Source organism: Amblyomma americanum, chromosome 4, assembly GCF_052857255.1.
Source record: "Amblyomma americanum isolate KBUSLIRL-KWMA chromosome 4, ASM5285725v1, whole genome shotgun sequence".
NCBI classification, from domain to species: Eukaryota; Metazoa; Arthropoda; class Arachnida; order Ixodida; family Ixodidae; genus Amblyomma; species Amblyomma americanum.
In genome coordinates, this window is record NC_135500.1 from 12496652 (window position 1) to 12519040 (window position 22389).

The 22389-nt window shown below is 49.3% G+C and overlaps 1 protein-coding gene across 1 annotated transcript in view; it reads right to left on the reverse strand.

The window, feature by feature from the left end:
* The window catches only part of LOC144127799 (uncharacterized), a 482923-nt gene that overhangs the window by 76419 nt on the left and 384115 nt on the right, over window positions 1-22389 (reverse strand). The window contains exons 25-26 of the mRNA XM_077660716.1: window positions 3935-4065; window positions 2035-2220 (exon numbers count right to left, since the gene is read on the reverse strand). Coding sequence (XP_077516842.1) covers window positions 2035-2220; window positions 3935-4065 — 317 coding nt within the window. The remainder of the gene's footprint in view (window positions 1-2034; window positions 2221-3934; window positions 4066-22389) is intronic.

A 22389-nucleotide genomic window follows, 5' to 3' on the forward strand; every position in this document is an offset into this window, starting at 1 on the left:
CAAAAGGTATGTTGATAGATAAAAGCTTAATTTTTTGTGCAAAGGTTTTGTTGCTCTCAATATTGGAGGTACCGTATGTATGCTCAAAACACCACTGGGATGGTATGGAAGGGACACCGTATGTGCACACAAGCATCACTCATTCGCAACAGTCATGCGATTTTTACAGCGCAAGCTGTAATAGCTTTGTATAAGCCATTCGGTAAAAGCCAGGGTACAACGGCAGCTGGAACGCGTTAGGAGTAAAGCGTTCGCTCTATCTTGCCAACCGGAAAGTGAAAGCGCCGCCAGTTGCAATGACCGAGCGGAGCGCCACGTCGAGGACGAGAGGAAGAAAAGGAAAGCGGAGAGTAAAGTACGTCGTAATATGCCATTGTGATGTCAGTAGCGATCACTGTACGAACAAGATGACTATGGGGAGAATGGTTAAGTACGTCCGCAGCCAGACCGTCTCCCGTTCCAATTTGAGGGCGGTACCCATTATGAGACTGTGGGTAACAATCATTCGATTCTAGCCACCATAAGAAGCGAGCTGCTAGAATGTGTTCATAAAGCTTGCAGGTAGTAGGCGTAAGTGCAATAGGGCGGAGGACCGAAAGAGAAACTGGAGGCTGACCGGACTTGACTATTGGTACAAAGATAGAGTTCGGATTGAAAGAAGGGAGATAGCGGTCTTGCCGACGCGCTTGTTGCGGAGGCAGGGGAGATGGATTGAACAGAGGATCGCTCAACACAGCGGTGGAGGAAGCTGTGGCTTTCAATACCGCGTCGAGGGAAAGTCGATATCATGTTGATATCCGAGCTGGCTCAAAAAGCGGCCACTGGCCAAACGAGTTCGAAGCAGAGAGGGTAAGCCGCGTACCTAAACGCGCTCGAAACAAAGAGGCCAAATACCTAAACATGGTCGAAAAAAGGGGTGAATCCAAGTAGCTAAACGCGCACGAAACAAAAGCAAAGCCAAGAAGTTATTTATGTGTCAGGTTGGCTTTTCGCGTGCACAAAATGTCTCGCTTGTGCCAGTGCTACCGCCCTCGTTACATGCATGCGCCAGACCAACCTTTCCTCCCCGAAACGCCGCAAATACCAACCAGTTTTCGCTGATTAATGCGCTAAGTTGGTGATATCAGCTCTACTTTTTTTCTTGCTACTCCCCGGACTCTCTCCGCGTGACTCTTCCAGCATCGGTGCAAAGCGGTAGCAGGGTTGCACCATGCGATTATAATGTCGCTAGAGTACTCTAAGCACTTTTAGCTCCAGCCGGGAAGCTTGCACTCCCTGCACTCTGCCCGTGGATGATGTGCCAGCCACACTGTTTCACTCTTGAAAACAAGGAGCAGTATACATGTTTGGCGCTGCAAATCAGGAATGTCAAGGCAGGGTTCCAGTCACTGACTAGAATTTCTACATATGGTGAACTACTGTTAGAGCCAGCCGCGTATCACTCTGCCCCGTGCCACTCTTACTTCTCGAGATGTCGGTGAGGGCCAGGATGAAAACGTGGGAAGAGGCAAGGAGCAGGACTTTGCGGTACAAAAAAAGAATTTTTTTCTGAGGGCGGATATTACTACTTCGCCATATTGGGGCCCGCACAATGCAACACATCTGTAGAGGCACGCATATAAACCAGCCTTATATTAAAAATATAAAAAGCCTGCTTCTAGATCTGACATTATAGGTGCTGATCTCCAATGGTAGTTATCTCGATGATTATTCCAATGAATTTCTAGTGCTTTGGGAAATCCTGTAAATTACAGATGACTCTTGAAATTCGAATGGCTAGGGCTGCACACATTTTTATATACTCTTAAATGACGTCAGATAAGTGATTGTGAAAAATGATGGGTGCTAGTTTGCAGAGCATTACCTATTCTACCATACAGATTCGTTTCAACGATAAACAACCATAGGAAGCATGTTTCATTATACTCAATGGTGCCAGCAAGATTATTGCACCAATTAAGCAAGAAATGCGCTTACTGTGCCTAAATCCTTTCACTGGATCAGGCAGTCGCTGTTCCCATGCAAAGTTCTGACCTTGGCGACGACGAGTGTCGCGAGTGTGTAGGCCAGCCCGCTGCAGTCAGCGTAGCGAAGTGGTGAAAGCCTGGCTATTCCGGTGCTGTGCAGCAGGAGGGGCAGCAATTCCAGGGCACGGCTAGGGTCGGCACTGCCAAGCTCACGCAGGAGGCTTTGTCTTGAGACACGCACACTCCGCTCACTCTGCAAAAAGAGCATAAGCATCGTCCTCGGAAATCTGTCGGTATGAGCAAGACATATGGTGGAACCCGAAGATCAGTGAACGGAGGAAACGGAAAAGGCACGGCACACCCTGCGTCTTCAGAGAGGAGGAGCTACAAGCACCAACTTCTGAAGAACGAACCGTGTGCTAGGCTGTTTTCTCGTCTGTTCCAACGGACGTGCTGGCAGCATAGGCATCAGGGAGAGCAAACTCTCACCGCAGTGCCCCCTCCCACCAAGACCCCCACAATCAAAACGCAGCGTGAATATGCGGAATGGTTATAAAACACTTAGTTCAGGGGGATGGAATTGCAAAATTTATGAAATACTATTGAACAGCATTTACTTTCGCATGTAACAGCGGCAGAGGAAGGCCACGGCCGCTTGTGGTGCATCTACCCTGCTCCGCTGAGGCATATCAGTGTAACAACGCCCTTTCAAAAGAATTTACCTTCCATCTAAACCATAGCAAACTATGCGACACATGTTTCTTTTCTTAAGGGCAAAAGATAGCCTGGAAGGTTTGACTGAAAGTTACCTGGCGAGTGAACAGTCCTTCAAACGCAACATTACGGGTCTTCGGCCCATGATGTTGCGACGTGAAAAAATCTGCATGGCCATAACCCTGCACTGTAAACGATGGTGGAGCAGGTCCGACAGAGTAAAGGTATGGGGCAGACTTGGCGCCCCCTCAGATGACTAGGATGGAGAGGCGGCCGAACCCGCTGCCCCCTGTGCGAACGCCTATGGCTGGCAGGGGACTTCCATGGCTGTCTTTTCCTCCCAGTTGGTCAGCCGTATAAATCAAACGCAGATGTATGCAATTATTCTTCATATCGAGCAGTAAGAATACCCTTGTAAGTGGTGGTTCTCCCGATGATGCCTCCGCGATCACTTTGTACCCTTCTTGGTATACCAAGAGGGGTACAGCGTCGTGACAAGTTGCTAGTGCTAGCGCAGTGACAAGGTGAGCGTGGGCTGCACTTGAGAGAGAACGAGAGAACCCTCGGTTTCTCGTAAAGCTCTCATGCGGTTGCGGATAACAGCACCGTATTTAATTCATACGATACCGGTGACAGGAATAGGCCTCTCATTGCAGTGGCAGCGGCCAATTCCAAAACACAGACAGCTGCGCGAAACAGGGTAAAACGAATAACGAGCAGTGCGCTGCGAGTATGCTGTAGGCGGGACGTCGTTGCAAGAAGCGCGTCGCTATACGTGGATGCAGTGTATTCATGCTTCCAGGTTACATATAAGGTTACATGTTCCGCATATAAAACTGTTTTGCGATCGCTTTCAAGTTGGATATTATCGGGATGTGCTAGACTGCCCATGAACCGCCCACACCTGTGACCTTGACTGCATGGCCGAATTTTGGCCATATGGCCAATTTGATCAATTCACAACTGGAAAGTCCTCTTACAACCAGAAACAATGCAAGTCACTGGCTCCGCACACCTAATCGCGACTCGTGCAAGTTTCCTACATTGCTCGGATGCAACGCGAACATTAAAGATTAGCGCAGGTTTGACACAAATCAGGTCATTCAGATGCAAGTGTGCTGGAAAGCATAGCAGGAATGACTCCCTGGATGAAATTTTACAGTGGCACATCACCAGTGACGACAGGAACTGGTGATGAAGACATGGTGAACACTAGACCGGTAGGGATCCCTCAAAATGAAGAAGCAACTGACCGTCAGTCGGGAGTGGTGCTGCACTTGAGCCAGTGCGGCCAGCAAGGGCCAGGCGTGTGGGATGCCCGTAGACAGCTGCGACTCCAGCCAGCCCAACCAGCGGCCACAGGATAGCAGCAGGGAGGCAGCTGCTTCCAATGGAACACATGTAGTCAGATTCAACTCAACAAGTCCCTCCAGCCAATGGCGGCGGCCGATTCTCTGTCATCGCGGTTTATCCCCTTGGACCTGACAGCGCAGGGAGTGGTAGATGAAAGGGGATTAACGGCGGCATCATAAGATTTGGTCGACGCCATCGACTGCACGGCCTCCTGTGGGGGGCATCCCTCGCTTCGTCCTGGATTTGTACACAGTACAGTACGTGCAATCATTATTGTGCATATAAAAACAAATTACAGATAGCAGGCCTCCCAAAGCCTCAGAGGGCTTGACTGGTAGTGCCTGGGAGCCATGTCACAGAAAAGTGCACAAAGCTACTAGTGGATCAGGGCGAAAATGTAGATTTAGAAGTTATACAAAATGTTATTTTAAACTTCGAAAATTCTCAGCAGTTTACTGATGTCACCTCTTTTAATATTTAAAAGCGAAATATTTCACTTAAATATTTTGCTCTTGACAACATTTATGGATGCTGCAGCGCGCACCGTCAAATCTACACTGATGGCTCTGACACATCCATCTCATCAGCGATTGGCGCCTGGGTTCCGTCAATGCGCACGACAATTTCGGCGTTACTCAGTCATCACACCTCGACTACTGCTACCGAACTGGCTGCTCTGCGAGCAGAATTTACTTTCTGCAACAATCGCCAACAGTGCAAGTTACCTTCAGTGACTCTCATGCTGCACTATAATCCATAAAGTCATCCGGAAGACTTCAGGAGCCGATCGTCGACAGCTTAAACAAATTCCACTCCGAGACCTGAGAGATTGGCCACCGTGTTGTGCTGCAGTGGTTACCCGCTCAATGGTGTGGCCTTGCAGGCAACGATCACGCTGACGGTGCAGCAAGATTGGCGCATAGCGACACCTCCTTGCTCCTACCTACACCATTTTCTCGCAATGATGGTGCGAGGCTTCTAACTACAAAATCCTGGCAGATGCAACGCTCTTTGTGGAATGATCCGCAGCATCAATATAGACCCCTTCAACGTATCCACCCCACTTGTGACTTCCGCATGCCACGCAACATAGCTAGACATGATCGTAATTGCCTCCACCGAATTCACTTGAACGTTGCCTTCACTAAATACTATATACATAAAATTGGTGCATCAAGTAGCCGTCTATGCCCCACATGTGGTGTGCCCGCCACATTTGATCTGCCGCTGCCAACTCTTCAACAATCATCGCAAGGCACTTTTGAGTGCTTTAGGACTCCGACAGGATGGCCCAGTGCACCTGGAGCATGTCCTTGGAGCCTGGAGGGATGCGGCTTCGGGTTCGCGCGGGACAAAGGCATTTTTAGTGTTTCTTAGAGAAATGGTTTTGGTGGACATTCTTTGACAATCACTTGTGTTTGTGAGCGCGTGAGTGTGCTTGATTTCACCGTTCACCCATTCTTTTCCCCTTTTCCTCCTCGTCTTCCCTAATCTTCTCTTCTTTCACCCTCACCTGGAGTAGCATGCCAGGCCAACAATCAGGCAGACGTCCTCCTCCTGTTTTATTTGCATCTAACACAGGCACTGGCAATTTAATAGATGTGGCTGGAACATTATATTGCCGCGTTCCTCTTCCGCACTTCGTCGCAGTCAGGGGGGTCGCGTGCAGCTTTTTCGATCTTAGGCAGCAGCTAGGCTGCTGTATACCATATCATAGAATCAATATTTCAGAAGTGTTTAATTACAAGTGTGACATTCCTTGTGTGTGCTACGAGGTACATTCCTTGTGTGTGCTACGAGGTTCCGCGTTAGACGGCGCGGCGTAGACGGAGACCCAGATGACAGCGGCATCATCAATTACCCAGCCATGCTCTTTGAGTGACGACAAGAACGAAGGGACCCGCCGCCGTCGCCGCGGGGAAACGGGCTTATCCTCCCCAATTGGCGTGGCGGTTCCAGGGGCGGCCCTCGCGAGCACATTCCAGGACAAGGGAACTGTCAGCGGGCCAGAGCGCGCCTTACCTTGAGGAGCGAGTGTCAGTTGATGGATGGAGAATGGAGGCCGGTGACCCGCGGGAACTGTCAGCGGGCCAGAGCGCGCCTTACCACAGCCGACGCTATGCGCTACCTCGAAGACAACATTCTTTCCCTCGGACTCAACACGTGAGGGGGGGCGAGACAATAAGTGCGGTGGTATGTTTGTGCGCCCAAGTGAAAGCCCTAGCCCCCCCTCCTTCCCCTCCGGCGTGGGCGTCCTCACCCTAGGGAGTGTGGAGAAGAGGATATAAAAATCGAGAGGCAGTACGGAAGGGGGACGCTCAGGACGACATCGTTCGCCAAGAGGGCCTTCAGCGCCGAAGCCCGACGGCGTGCAGCTTCTGCCAGCAACCGCTCGAGCCCAACTCCGGAGCCACTCCATCGCCCCCATGAAGTCCTCGGCACGTAAGCTCGGACGCCCCAGCCTCTGATGCATAATCTTAATCATGTGTAATTATTGAATATACCTGTTTGTTTAAACTGAGCCATACGGTGTCTCTTTGCCTCTCCGTCCCGTGTGGACCTGCGCATTATGGGGGTCATCACACTGGTGTCAGAAGTGGGGTCTCAAAGCAAATGTCCTCTGAATGCTGCGACATTCATGACTTCAAAATTGTAATCAAAAGGGAATCACGGGACTGATTGTGGGACTCTTACCCCCATTTGAGAGGCTTGAGGCACCGGAGGGCTTGAGAAAAAAAAAATATGTCTGTATCTGAGGGAGCTCCCACTCCACAGCCGTCGCTCGGAGCAAGCATGCTGGCATTAGGAAGCGTCATTCCGACGTTTACGGGAGATAAGACAGGGGCTCCAATCTGCGATTTCTTTTCCATGCTAGAAGAGATTGGGAAAATGGGGGGATGGTCTGATGCTCAAATGCTGGGAATGGCGAGGTGTAAGATGGCAGGAGCTGCTCATGATTTTGCATGGCGAGACGAAAAGGTAAAATCCACAAAATCATTTGCGGAATTTAAGAAGCTCGCGTTTGAGCATTTCGACACTGAACCACGTCACGTGCGGGTACAGAGGTTCCGTGACGCCGGACAGATGGTAGGGGAGGACGTGCGAACGTTTGCATCGCGGCTTCAGCGCTTAGTGCGCGATACCTTAAGCAGGGAGGAGGAAGGAGACCAGCTAAAGAAGAAATACGCGGAGGATATACTTAAAGAGGAAATGACCGCTTTGTTCGTGGCTGGTCTGCAAGACCCCGTGCGCCGGTTCGTGCTCTCGCGCAAGCCGAGCAATTTCGACCAAGCCGTGGAGGCCGCATTGGATGAGGAACAAAATGAGGCGTTAACGACAGCCGCAGCGAGAGTACGCGTCATAGAGAGAGCGGTGCTCAACCCTGAGGTTGCTCTCTTGACAGAGCGGTTAGATCGCTTAGAACAGCTGCTATCTCAGCAGGTAGAACGCCAGGTTGAAGCGCGCGCTCAACAGCGCCCATTCGCTGGAAACCGGAGACCGCCACAAAGCTACAGGCGCGGTATGCGAGAGTTTGAAGAAATCGTATGCTTCGCTTGCCAGGGTCGCGGACACATCGCCAGGTTCTGCCAAAACGTGCGCCGTGGGGAGCCACAAAGAGAAGCAGGCGAGACACGCCCTAAGCAAGCCTACAGCGGGGCTCCAGATACCGAGACAAAAAACTAGATAGTCCTCCCCAGCCTGAGGAGCGTGGGGAGGCAGCAGTGGATGATGAGGTGGTGGTAGTTTGTGTGGCCGACGAGGCATGCCCTGTTGTGCGTTGCAAGTTAAATGGTTGTTGCATGGAATTGTTGATAGATACGGGGTCAAAGGTGACATTGCTTAAGGAGAGCAGTTTTAACACGCTTCGAAGGAAGGGGGACCGCGAGGTGTTGGAAGCGTCTGGTGGTATGGCAACCAAATTTGTAGGCATAACGGGGGATCCTCTTGGCATAAGTGGACTCTACCGGTTACACTTCTCTCTCGGCGGAATTGCATTGGAGCACCCCTGCTACGTATGCTCGGACACGGTGTCTCTGCCAAACGGAGTGTCAGGTATATTAGGTCAGGATTTTTTGAGAAAAGGGAAGGTAGTAGTCTCATTCTCTGAGGAAGAGGTTAATGCGGGCGGATCAAAAGTTCCGTTTTTGAACAGGAGAGGGGCTGAGATTCGCGTTACCGATATTGACACCCGTCAAACAGTGGGATCATTGGAGAAGGTATATTCGCGGGTTGCCGTCAGGCTGATCGATGAGGCGGTCGTCCTTCCTTGGTCGGAGCACATTTTGTACGCGTTTGTGCCTTCAGATGTAGAGAGCGGCGCCGTGGGAGTGCTTGAGCCGGTCGACTCTCTCAGCAATGGCCTGAAGGCAGCCGCGTGCCTCGTGACAGTTAATGACGCCCACAGAGTGCCCCTACGGGTGGTTAACTGTAGCCAGCAGCCACTGAGCCTTCCCAAGAACAAAACATTGGCTTTCTTCACCTCTGCGATAGAGAAACGTGAGCCCACCGATACGGTACTCGCAACTGTAGAGCATGCTAGTCCTTCGGCTGCTCCAAAGGTGTCGTTCGATCTTTCTCACGTAAAATCCAGGGAGAGGGAGGCTCTGGCTGGTTTGCTGAACGACTACTCGGAGGTATTCGCCGCGTCCAACCTGGATTTGGGCTGCTGTGGCGTTATAAAGCACAGGATAGAAACCGGCACTTCATCGCCCGTTTACCAGCGTGCGTACAGGATTCCTTACTCCCAACGTGAGGAGATAGAGCGGCAGGTGCAGGACCTGATTGATCGCGGCATTGTCGAACACTCAAAGTCACCCTGGGGAGCACCAGCACTATTGGTGGAAAAGCCAGATGGCTCGTATCGATTGGTAGTGGACTACCGCAAACTAAATGCCGTAACTCGCATCGATCCATACCCCATCCCCAATATACAGGAGACGCTTTCTCAGCTGGGCTCTGCCAGGTACTTCACGGTAGTGGACATGGCGGCGGGATTCTGGCAGATAGCAATGGATCCGGCAGATGCCGAGAAAACGGCATTCAACACGCCCTCAGGGCACTATGAATGGAAAAGAATGCCGATGGGTCTGGCCAACAGCCCTGCTGTCTGGCAGAGAACCGCTGATGTTATCCTGGCAGGTCTTCTGGGGAGGCTGTGCTTCGTGTATATGGATGACATTATCATATACAGTGACAGTTTTGATAACCATTTGCGCGATATTGAGCAGGTTTTGGTGCGACTAAGAGCAGCGGGTCTCAAGCTGAAGCCCTCTAAGTGCCAATTCCTCAAAAACGAGGTGAAATACCTCGGGCACGTTGTTTCAGCTGACGGCGTGCGACCGGACCCTGAGAAACTAAGGTGTGTCTCGGATTTTCCATCCCCGACTAGCGTCCGCCAGGTCCGGCAGTTTCTCGGCCTGATCGGTTACTACCGAAGGCACATAGAGGAGTTCGCCAAGCTCGCTAAGCCGCTCACCGCCTTAACAGCCAAAAATGTCGCCTTTCGCTGGGACGAAAACGCGGAGAATGCTTTTGGGGCCCTGAAAAGGAAGCTAATGAGTGCACCGCTGTTGCGCCACCCGGATTTTAATTTGCCCTTCGTTATGGCCACAGATGCGTCAAAGTTCGCAGTTGGTGCCGTGCTATCTCAGGTTATCGAGGGCAAAGAACATCCCGTTGCTTTTGCTAGCCGACAGCTGAGCCCCACAGAGCAAAAGTACGGAGCTACGGAAAGGGAGTGCCTCGCCGTTGTCTGGGCAGTAAAGCACTTCAGATGCTACCTTTACGGCCGCAAATTCAAGCTAGTCACAGACTGCCATCCTCTGAAATGGGTGATGAGTGTCAGGGACGCTAGCTCGCGACTCGCTAGATGGAATCTACACCTGCAGGAATACTGCTTTGAAGTTGAGCACAAGTCAGGAAAGACACATCTGAATGCTGATGCACTCAGCCGCACAGCTGCCGTGGCAGCTATAGATGAGTTTGTCCCCGTAGTCGACCCCGCCGAATTACGCACAGAGCAGTGCAAAGATCCTGACCTGAAGCGAATAATCGAAAGCTTAGAGGGCGCACCGTCTCACCCCGAACAGCTAGGTTATTTCATTGACAAAGACGGCACCCTGTGTCGGCGCACGAGGCCAACCAGGAAAGGGAGACCAGAGAAAACCGCTTGGGAGAGAGTCGTCATACCTCGGTCGTGGACAGAAAGGGTTCTTCGCGCGTTTCACGATGCGCCATGCGCCGGTCATTTTGACGTAGCGAAGACACGCAGGCGTGTGGAGCGTTTGTACTTTTGGAGTGGCATGCGACAGGATGTTAGAGACTACTGTGCGAAGTGTCATTCCTGTCTCGAAAGAAAAACACCCAAGGGACGAAGACCAGCTCCAATTCAGCCGTTCTCTGAGGTTTCGGCTCCCTTCGAGCGGACAGGTATGGACATAATGGGCCCATTGCCCACGACCACTTCCGGAAACAGGTACATTTTAGTATTTGTCGATCACCTTTCAAAATACGCGGAAGCGGTAGCACTCCCAGATCAGAAGGCAGACACGGTTGCAAGAGCATTTGTCGAACAGATCGTGCTCCGACATGGACCCCCGAGGCAACTCTTGACAGATCGGGGAACGAACTTCGTGTCGCAGCTAATGAGGAGAGTTTGCGAGCTGCTTAAGATCGCTAAGAAGCAGACAACACCGTACCATCCGGCTTGCAACGGCGCGGTGGAGCGACTGAACCAAACCGTGGCCGGGTTCCTGTCGCATTTTGTTTCGCGCGACCAGCGGGACTGGGACTTGTGGCTCCCGTATGCAATGTTTGCCTACAATTCCGCAGCACACGAGAGCACGGGCGAATCGCCATTCTTTCTTCTCTACGGCCGAGACCCGGACCAGCCTAGTGAAGTGCCAGATGGCCCCCGTCGTGTCCCATACGCTTCACTGGACGACTATAAGGTTGAGCTAGAATCGCGCTTGCAAGTGGCGAGGGACATCGCAAAGGAGGCCTTAAAGAAAGCGGCGAAGCGCAGGAAGGAGGTGCACGATCGCAGTGCTAGAGACGCGCCGTTTAATGTGGGGGACAGCGTGTACATTGAAAACTGCCAAAGGCAGATTGGGCTAGCTCGTAAGTTCCAGACGAAGTGGAGAGGACCGTGCGAGGTTGTCGAGAAGCTTTCTCCGGTAAACTTCAGAGTCCGAGACGTAAACCGGCACTTGATAAGGATACACGCAAATCGCCTCAAGTCGGCACCGGTTCAGTATTCACGAAATGTGGAAAGGGAAAGCGCGGATTTTGATGGGGACAGAAGTGAAGCGGAGCGCGCAGATAGTTCGCAAGAAACGCCCTCTCCTGCATTTGTTCGGCAGGCGCCAGAGGTGACGGCCGGAATGCCACCGGATTTACTTCATGCATTGCTAGAAGAAGAAGCGCGCGAGGTTGCCGCGCAGATAACGCCAGGAGAGGCTCCTGCCACGAGCCCTCGCGAGTCCCAAAGCAGACAAAGGGTCACAGACTTACTTAGTGTGACTCATGAAGGCCGATATCCGCTGCGAAATCGGAAAGCTAAGTCGGACTAATGGCGTAAACAGAGCGGAGTTTTGAACTGGTTAGAATTGTGTAATGCCACAGCTCATAACATTGCTATGTGCTTATGTGTTAAGTTATCGGAGTTGGTAGTTGAACCTTTCTGTCATTAAGTAACACCTTCACAGGAGAGCATGCGGAGCGCATGCAGAACCTGCCCTACTTCCTTTCGTTATCTATATTTTTGTATGTGCCGTGATCGTGCTAAAAGTGGGAGCTCCTTTGTAACTGTGGTAAATTTATTTCGTCCAGTTTGGACTAGAAAGGAGAGGCTTGGGTGCTGAGTTTCATGTTTATCTGTAAAAGAAGATCAGTGCTGCCCCTGGAGACGCCAGTTATGACAGCGGAGGCATATGGTGTTGTGCAGTGGTGTTGAGTGCAGCGAAAAGTGTTTTGTCGGACGCACTGTGCGAGGCGATTCAGAAAGACAAGGGGAGCTGCGTGGACTCAAATGTTCGGAGAACATTCTTCTGGAGGGTGAGCGAGTGTGACATTCCTTGTGTGTGCTACGAGGTACATTCCTTGTGTGTGCTACGAGGTTCCGCGTTCGACGGCGCGGCGTAGACGGAGACCCAGATGACAGCGGCATCATCAATTACCCAGCCATGCTCTTTGAGTGACGACCAGAACGAAGGGACCCGCCGCCGTCGCCGCGGGGAAACGGGCTTATCCTCCCCAATTGGCGTGGCGGTTCCAGGGGCGGCCCTCGCGAGCACATTCCAGGACAAGGGAACTGTCAGCGGGCCAGAGCGCACCTTACCTTGAGGAGCGAGTGTCAGTTGATGGATGGAGAATGGAGGCCGGTGACCCGCGGGAACTGTCAGCGGGCCAGAGCGCGCCTTACCACAGCCGACGCTATGCGCTACCTCGAAGACAACATTCTTTCCCTCGGACTCAACACGTGAGGGGGGCGAGACAATAAGTGCGGTGGTATGTTTGTGCGCCCAAGTGAAAGCCCTAGCCCCCCCTCCTTCCCCTCCGGCGTGGGCGTCCTCACCCTAGGGAGTGTGGAGAAGAGGATATAAAAATCGAGAGGCAGTACGGAAGGGGGACGCTCAGGACGACATCGTTCGCCAAGAGGGCCTTCAGCGCCGAAGCCCGACGGCGTGCAGCTTCTGCCAGCAACCGCTCGAGCCCAACTCCGGAGCCACTCCATCGCCCCCATGAAGTCGTCGGCACGTAAGCTCGGACGCCCCAGCCTCTGATGTATAATCTTAATCATGTGTAATTATTGAATATACCTGTTCGTTTAAACTGAGCCATACGGTGTCTCTTTGCCTCTCCGTCCCGTGTGGACCTGCGCATTATGGGGGTCATCACACAAGACTTTTGACAATCAGACAAGTAAAGCTCAGTAAATTCAGCAACTTAATCCACCCAGCTGTGTCAGTGGTTATGGCGCTCGGATGCTGACCCAAAAGACGTGGATTCGATTCCCTTAGCGGTGGTCGAATTTCCATGGAGGCGAAATTCTAGAGGCCCGTGTGCTGTGCGATGTCAGTGCATGTTAACGAACCCCAGATGGTCGAAATTTCCACAGCGCTTCACTATGCCGTCTCTCCTAGCCTCAGTCACTTTGGGATGTTAAACTCCCACAAACCCATAAAACTCAACCACTTAAAAACAAGGATGCAAAACTGGGCGAGTTGGAGAGGTTAAAAAACAGCGAAAGAAAGGGGACACACACGAGCGCTTCCTCATAATTTGGTTGCATTAAGAAGGCTACAGAGCATTTATTGCGGAAACAGACAAAAAAACATAAAAAGGAAGACGAAGGTAACACTTGAAGTGATGATAAATGTGGGAAAATCCTTGAAGGTATTGGTGAGCGCTATCAAAATACGAAACGGAACGAACACACAGGACGAAGCGCTTTCTGACAACTGTTTATTCTCTGAAGAAACATGACTGTATACACAAATCAATGTCATATCATACACAGAAGAGGGAAGAGCGCACGGCGCTGACAAGAGTGATACGAAGGAAAAGAAACGAACACGTGCCCTTACAACAGCCGAAGATTACTATTCTTGAGGTTGTTTAATTCAGTTCTCCCTAACATCACCGAAGGCGAGCTGACGCATTGCTTACCTGGAGCAACATGCATAGCGAAAGCTTTGATGATTTCGCGTTCCCGCCTGTTTCTATCCCGGCCTATTACCTTGGTGTTTTTTTTTATTATCGAGGTGCATTTACAGTGCGCGCAATGTGGAGCCAGGTTCCCGGATTTTGCAACTTGTTCGCATAATCTGTCATGTTCTCTAAGCCTTTTGTTCAGGCACGTACCCGTTTGCCCTACGTAGGTTCGTTGACAGCTAAGCGGAATGCTGTAAATGACGTTTTCGTCACTCTACATAAGTAATTTCGTGTTTGATGTTGCACCTAGGTTTTTTTTGTGGTCTTCATTCTCGTTGACCTTTTTGCACATTCCAACGAAATTATTGAGAGCTGAAAAACCACTTCAACTCCGTACTTGCACACTGTCGTCTATTCTACAAAGGTTAGTCAATATATTGAAAAATGATGCAGGCCTAGCAGAGACAGTTTCTGCGACAGAATGCTGCCCTGCTGTGATCTAGTGTAGAATGTATAAGACCAGAAAAAGCATCCAACCTTTCCCCTGTACGAATCCATACTAGAAAAATATGTCACCATAAGAGCCACGTGGTTCTTTGAGCTGTACGTGACATTATCGAAATAGGACCGCGAATTTTAATACTGCGTACACTTTGATTATGAACAGGATAAACAGTTGTGCTTTGCATTTCAACTGGAACCACACCAACAGCCAAAATAGAGTTTAAATAAGCAGCACATGTTTAGTTGCGTACCATGGAGTTCACTGTTACAGATTTCGTTCAAGCCAGGTGATTTAGCATCTGGCATACCTCAAGGAAGTGTTCTTGGCTCATTATTGTTTCTAATATGCATTAACGATTTGCCCACAGACGTATCTTCTTCCATGCGACTCTTTGCTGACGACTAGGTCATTTACCGTCCCATTAATTCTATAGATGATCACCTCGCTCTCCAAACTGACCCGAGCCTCATTTCAAATTATTGTAATAAATGGCAAATGATGCTAAACTCCAGTAAATGCAAGGTTATCTCTTTCACTCGCAAGCATTCTAATTTCTCGCACTCCATTGATTGTACTGTAGGGTGTCGGGCGCCATCCTATAAGTATTTAGGTATCCACCTCACGGATACCTTTTCTTGGGCCAAGCACATTCAATCCATATCCGCTAAAGCTTCAAGATCACTCGGGTATCTGCGCCGGAACTTGCGAAACGCCCCTAATAACGTGAGAAAAGTGGCTTATTTAACAATTGTGCGTCCACAACTAGTATTTGCTTCACCTATGTGGTCCTCTTATCAAGACTACCTTAAAACATGCTTGAATCCGTACAAAATAGAGCCGCTCGTTTAATGACAAAAAAGTACAATCCAAATTTCACCATCACTAAGATAAAAACTTGAAATCTCCCTCGAAACATTAGATATTCGTCGCTCCATCGCTCTTTTATGCTTACTGCATAAATATCGACACAGCACCAGGCCATCTCCCTTGCGCCTTGTAGAGCCTTCATGCATTTCAGGCCGCCTACATAATCAGTATAGCATTAAACTCATATACGGAAGAACCCAGCCTTAAATTCATCTGCACTTCCACGTGCCATTGTTCTTTGGAATGATGTTCCCGACAGTATCGCATCTATCTGCTACTGCCAACCATTCCAAGACAAGCTGCACAAACACCTTCTTTAACGACATGGGGTCTTGTTATAGGTTGTTCTGTCTCATAAGTTCTTTTCCCCCTCGTTGCTAATGTATTATGTTTAGGTTTGTTGTGCAGTTTCAACAATTTGCATTTTTATTATGGCTACTGCTTTTTCATTAGGTGTGTATTGGGCACATGCGATGCATTCTTGCTACTTTTTATGTACTTTTTTGTTGCTCGCGGCAATGTGTGTCTTGTCGTTACGATTTGACCAGTATAATTAATATTGTTTTTACTTTTTTGCCTTGTACTGTGCGTTGTATTTAACAAATTGTTCCTATCGCACTTAATCTGCTATTTTTACCCCATTACTCAATGCCGTTCTGAGCCCTGTAAGGTATATTGAATAAATAAATAAATTATTTCTCTTAAAATTTAAACACAAGGGACATCAATTCGTCAAGCGAGAGTAAAGTAAGATATGCTGAGCCTAGCAAGCTATATATTAAAGTAAACACAGATGACAGATATTTTATCAATCCTCAACTGCTTGAAAAGAACTCGTTAAATAAGCTTGCCATAGTTTGACGACCTGCACAAAGCTGAAATGTTGCCCCTTCTAATGTTGCGGAAAAGTGACCATGTTTTCTTCATATCACATCTAGCTTCTTGAAATTTTTAAAATAAGTGCATTTCGCAAGTCTGATCATTGCATTCTCCTTGTTTTTGGCGCATTTGTATTTAAGCGCATGTCGACCATTTCTGTTTGGTGAGCGCTTGGACTTAGTCTACAACAAGTCTTTTTCCTTTAATGCCGTTAGGATTTTCAGCTAACCGATTTCTGACTAAGGCTGTCTTTCGCCTGCCTAAAAAAATGAGAGCTACAAATCTGCGGTACATATTTTCCAGTGACACAGTGCATAAAAGCCTGCCACCATCATCAGCCTGACTACGTCCACTGGAGGACAAGGGCCTCTCCCACGCCTGTACAATCGACCCTGTCCTTCGCCAGCTGCGCCCACCGTATGCCCGCAAACTTCTTAATCTCACCCACCCACCTAACTTTCTGCCTCCCTACGCTACGCTTGCGTTCTCTTGGAATCCACTCGGCTACCCTTAAAGGTGCACTAAAGAGGAATCTGAACTCGTCTTTTTACCGCGGGAACTCCATCTACATGTTCCGGGCATTACTAGAAACTTCAAATTATTGTCCTGTCCGGCCAACTGCCCTAATTAAATTGGAATAAACGTCCCGGCTTCCGCCTTTTTTTGAACTCAACGATATAGGTAGGCGGAGTCAGCCAACATGTGGACTGCCTTTCAGCCAGACCAGTGGAGGCTTCGCTTTCGCTTTTATGTTATTTTTTTAGGTATCTGTGAGTAAACAGTTTGTCACAGACAATATAGCCGCGAATTAGGCCCACGGAAATAAATATACACGTGGATTCTTTGATTTACGTATCACTCGGCCGATGGCAGAGCGGCAAGCCGCCACGGGACTGGCTTACGCGCTGGTTGATTCCTCCTACCTACCGCGCTGAGGTAAAAAAAAAAAAGGACGGGAGCCGGGACGTTTAATCCGATTTAATTAGCGCAATCGGCCGCACAGGACACCGATTCTAAGTTTCTAAGAACGCCCGGAAGGTATAGATAGAGTTCACGCGATAGAGTCCACGCCCACCTAGCCTTCAGCCACCCCCTGCTACGCTTACTTTCTCTTGGAATCTACTTCGTTACCCTTAAGGAGCAGCGGTTATCTTGTATTCGTATTACATTATCTTGTATTCGTATTATTCCGTCCTCCTGATTTCGACTAGGATGTCAATATGCCGCGTTTGTTCCCTCACCTACTCCGCCCGCTTCCGGCCTCCTAGCGTTACACCTATCATTTTTCTTTCCATGGCTCGCTGCGTTGTCCTTAAGCTGGACCCTTTTCGTCAGCCTCCACGTTTTTGCCCCGTAGGTGAGTACTGGTAAGATACTGCTGTTGTGTACTTTTCTCTTGCTGACATCGGTAAACTGCCATTCATGATTTGAGAGAACCTGCGCCATATGCGCTCCACCTTTCTTATTCAAGCCATTTCCCTCTCATTATCCGGATCGGCGGTCACTACGTGCCCTAAGTAGGCGTATTCCTTTAACACTTCCAGCACCTCGCTTCCACTTTTGAACTGCTGTTTCTTTGCTAGACTGTTGAACATTACGTTGGTTTTCTGCATGTTAATTTTAAGACCCACCGTACTGCTCTGTCTGTCTAACTCATTGATCATGGTTTGCAGGTCATCTCCTGAGTGACTCAGCAAGGCAATGCCATCAGCGAATCGCAGATTATTTAGGTATTCTCTATTGACCCTTATCCCCATCTGTTTCCAATTCAGGCCTCCGAATAATTCCTGTCAACAGGCGGTGAATAGCACTGGCGAGACCGCGTGTCTCTCTATACCTGACGCTCGTCCTTATTGAAATTTTATTGTGGCACTTTAAGGAGGAGTATGGTAGCTGTGCAGTTCCTGTAGACATCTTCCAGTATTTTTACATAAGGTTCTTGGTTCCGCAATGCCTGCATGACTGCTGAGGTTTCCACTGAGTCGAGTGCTTTCTCGTAATCAGTGAGGGCTTTAAGAGGGGATGGCTATATTCTGTGCACTTCTCTATCACGAGATTGGTAGTGTGAACATGGTCTATTGTCGAGTATCCTTTACGAAAGCCTGGCTGATTAGTTGCCTGATTGAAGTCTAAGGTTGCCTTGACTCTATTAGTGCTCGTGTGTGTGCGTGTTTCTCCCTTCCATCTTGTGTAAACCAGTGCAAAGTTTTTCTGAATATGTCGCTACACTAACTTGACCAGAACTACTAATGATCAGAAAGCTTACGCTGCGCAGTGGCAGATTTAACTTCCAGATTATGGGCATGCAAATGTATATGATCAATACAGGATGAAACAAGGCGTTGAGATTGGAATTCTTCGGAAGTTGCTGCATTGATCGTCGTTTAAATTCACCATTTAGGCAGTGTATCTAGGTAAGGAGCAACTATCCCTACTGCTGGACGTAACGTATCTGTTAATGTCACCAGTGAAGCAGACACATTCATCGGTTCCTAGGCGAGATTACGCATAGTCGAGTAGAACATGTCGGGGGCTAGTTGGTGCATATTGTCACGTAGTGGTGACGGCAGTCGAAGCAGCGATGAAGACGGACGAAAGGGTCTTCTAAAAGAAAACGGTTTATTGGGCCGACTTGCACCCAAAATGAACTGAATCACTCAGCGGCGGCGAAGCGACAAGCGTGCTCGGCGGTCGTCGAACAGAATGCCCGCCGCTGTCGGCCGTGCTCAATTTAAAGCTGATAGCGAGCTTTCGAGATAAAGCGTGCAAAGTTACTAGAACATTCCGGAACAACGTAGAATCAGCTCTGCCTGGCTGCGATCAATAGAGATAAATATAGTCGCGTCTCGCGTCGCAAAGAAAGCGATAAGGTGGTGTGGCGGCAGATTTGAAAAACGAACAAACACTGCAAATACTCGCGGCATTACTCCCCTTCCAAAGAAGCATCGACCCGATGCATTAAAACAAATATTGCGACTAGTAAGAGAAAAAAAACAGATCTTGCGAAAATAGAGCATGGAAATGCAGCGGCCTTTAACGCGCATAATACGGCTTCAGACGGACTACATGGACAACTTTTGGTCGTACGCGGCGTCGCTGGGATGCAGTCATTGCGTCAGGGATGACTCCATAATCCAGTTCACCTAGACGACGGAGAATATTGTACGGGTCGAAATAGCGGCGCAAAAGCTTTTCACTCAATCCACGGCGGCGAATGGGCGTCCACACCCAGACTTGGTCTCCTAGCTGGCTTGTATTCCGCGTTGCGTCTTCGTAGGTTGTAGCGTCTGGCGTCGGACCGCTGCTGATCTGATAGGCGGCAACGTCGACGTTCCCTTCTTCTGTAACGTAGGGCAGCATGGCGTCTAGCGCGGTCGTGGCCTCCCTGCCATGGACGAGTCTTAAAGGCGTCATCTGGGTGGTCTCCTGCACTGCGGTCTTGCAGGCGAAGACGACGTAAGGCAGGATGACATCCCAGGTTTTGTGTTCGGCATCGACATACATGGCGAGCATATCGGCGATGGTTTTGTTCAGGCGCTCGGTCAGTCCGTTGGTCTGCGGATGGTATGCAGTTGTCCTCCGGTGGCTGGTTTGGCTGTAGCGCAGGATGGCTTGCGTTAGTTCCGCCGTGAATGCTGTTCCTCTGTCCGTGATGAGCACATCGGGGGCGCCGTGTCGAAGAAGAATGCACTCCACGAAAAATTTGGCGATTTCTGCTGCTGTTCCGTTCGGTAGGGCTTTCGCCTCGGCGTAGCGGGTCAGGTAGTCGGTCGCTATGATGATCCACTTATTTCCAGATGTTGACGTTGGAAAAGGACCAAGCAAGTCCATGCCGATCTGCCGGTCCGCGGCGTATTGTATTACTCCGCTGGCCCACCGTAATAGTAAACGAAATCAACTTTTTAATCTTTGACTATAATAAACAAGCCAGGTATCAAAATTCTAGCCCCTATAATTTTTGCCTTGTGATTACATTTTCATTCAGGTAACAAGAAAAGTTCTAACAATGGTCTACTTTTTTGTCGCGGAGGAAATCTGTGCGGCGGTCGTGAATGTGGGCGGAGCTTCACTCACATGACTCACATCAGCGTGAGCCAGACTTGAGCCACTGCAAAATCTTGACGAAGCATAGGCCACAACTCACGCGGGAGATTATAGAAGCCTTCGCAATCAGCAAAAGAGGCGCAGAGTGCTCCATCTGTTAGTTTGCTGACCAAAGAGATAGCCTACTTAGATAGCCGGTAACTTTCTACTGATGTGGCTGCGACTCCTTGTTTTCTATTTGCAAGTGCGCACATCCGTCCTATTTACTGCCTCGTTGCAATAAAGTTTTTGTTGTTAGTAGCGCTCGTGGTGTGTCACTCTCTCGTCCCGTTCCTTGCGCTAAGCTGTTTTCACAGAAAGAGCCAATGCTGAACGCAAGTTCGGCGCGGCCGCTTCAAACTGGAAGGAGGGTGAAGGCCAGAGGAAGACATTTTCGGGAGACGAAAAAAGAAGACGGTGGGAAGAGGTCTGCACGCTCAGTAAAAAACAAAAACAAAAGGAACACTCAGATGATAGGGACAATGCAGAAGACGAAGGCGTGATAACGGTAGCTTCCTCAACCAAGGCCGGTCTCTAGGGGGGAGGGGGCTCTCTAGCTGCTACGGCCTTCGAATTCGCCGCAGAAGCAATAGGAGTTTTTCTCTAGTAGTTAACGCCGTTCGCCGCCGCTAGAGGCGCGACGACCCCACCGCTTGCTCCCTGCCTGCATCTGCGGCGGCGGGTGGCTTTCGCCTGGTTTCGCGCTGTAGCCAGCTGGTTCGTGGTAAGCGCAGCACTGAAATCATAGAAAAAGAAACGCAGATGCTTAAGCTGCGTGTCCTCAGCACAGTCCACATGTGCACAGATTCTTAATCACAAACTTTGCTCGATGCAAACACTTAAAAGGAGGAATCACTCTCCCATTCATCAGAACTATAACGTTAATTTGTGGTTTTAAATCCAGAAGGATGTACTCTGATCAATTCCTCTCATATATCTCATGGTCCGTGATTAAATGACAAGTTAGTGCTAAGAGGAAGAGAATGAAAACTCAGAGAGCGAAAGTGTGGGGCTCGTCCTATCAAACTGTACTGTATCGCGGAGAAAAGTCTCTACTAGCGTGAGCCGTAAATCCGATAGCTCCATTATTGGCTGGTGTCTTGAGACGATACTTGCAGAGTTGAAAGTCAGACTCACGTACACTAACGTGTAACTGTCAAATAAATTGGTTGCTAGGAGATGTATACAGTACTTAATTATATCGCTTTTCGTGCGTCCTGAATTTACGTTTATGCTCGCATACGTCACAACTTCCTTAAACGAGAGGCCTGTATCGATAGCTCGAAAGAATAATTGCTACTAATGTGTGAGCAAGTGTCACGAAGCATTGTAATTCATTGTTCTCTTCTCGAAGCCGCTGGTTCTCAGCTCGAAGCCGCTGTCGCGTGGCTTTCCCGCTTTTATTTGTCAAACGAGAGGCAACCAGATTTTTCTGGAATAACTGTAGCCGCGCGAAAGTCTCTCTTCGATGTCAGAAATTGTAAGCGCATTAGGCGTATTACGTTCAAGTACCTTGTCACCATTAAATTTTCCAAGGCCGAGAGCGACCGTCCTTCTCACCTCAATTTAGAGCACTTGTTTTATTGCCGCCGCCGAACTGCTTTCTGTTTGAGGACATGAGTTCGCCCAATAAATAGTTTTCGACTTGGACGCAAGCTTGTTTGTCATTCTGCCCTGCCTAATATCACCAGAACGTAATGGAACCAACCAGTACAAGTTGCGTGTGCTGCAATAGATTTTGATGCGTATTGAGTATTGCAATTTCAGAAATTATGTATGTCCAACGAGTGACTTAAGCTACCATACAGAGCGCCTTTTTTTCTTGTCGACGTACACATTCAAACTGTGGCGTGTCCAGAAGGTACCTAAAATATTTAGTTTAAATATCTGTGTAAAAGAAGATCTCAGATTATGCAGTTCAATGTCCAATGCCTCCTATTCCCTCATATTCAGGGACTTTTATTAATATCTAGGCATCGCAAATCTAAATTTTCGGTTCCTTACACTAAGCTAAGCGACTGGTATAGGCTCCATGCGCTGCAGTTTGGCACGCGCGAGTGGCGCCACCTGGTTAACGGCGGTGGCGAAAGGCGGACGCCGCCAACGCAGCTCTCCGGTTCAGTTCGCAGGATGCGAGGCGAGCGGTGACGTGTTTAGTCCGAAGGCGAAAACAAACTTGGATAATCATGGGTGCTCGACCTACTGCTGTGTTTACCAATGTCATAACAGCTATAAAAACACTGCAGTCAAGGTACAGAATATATTTTTAAGGCGTTCCTTGCACATCGTGCATGCTCACTCATGCACAGAGGGTCTGCTGGAAATGAGTGCACTGTGGAATTAAATTCATGAGTGTGGACTGGGAAA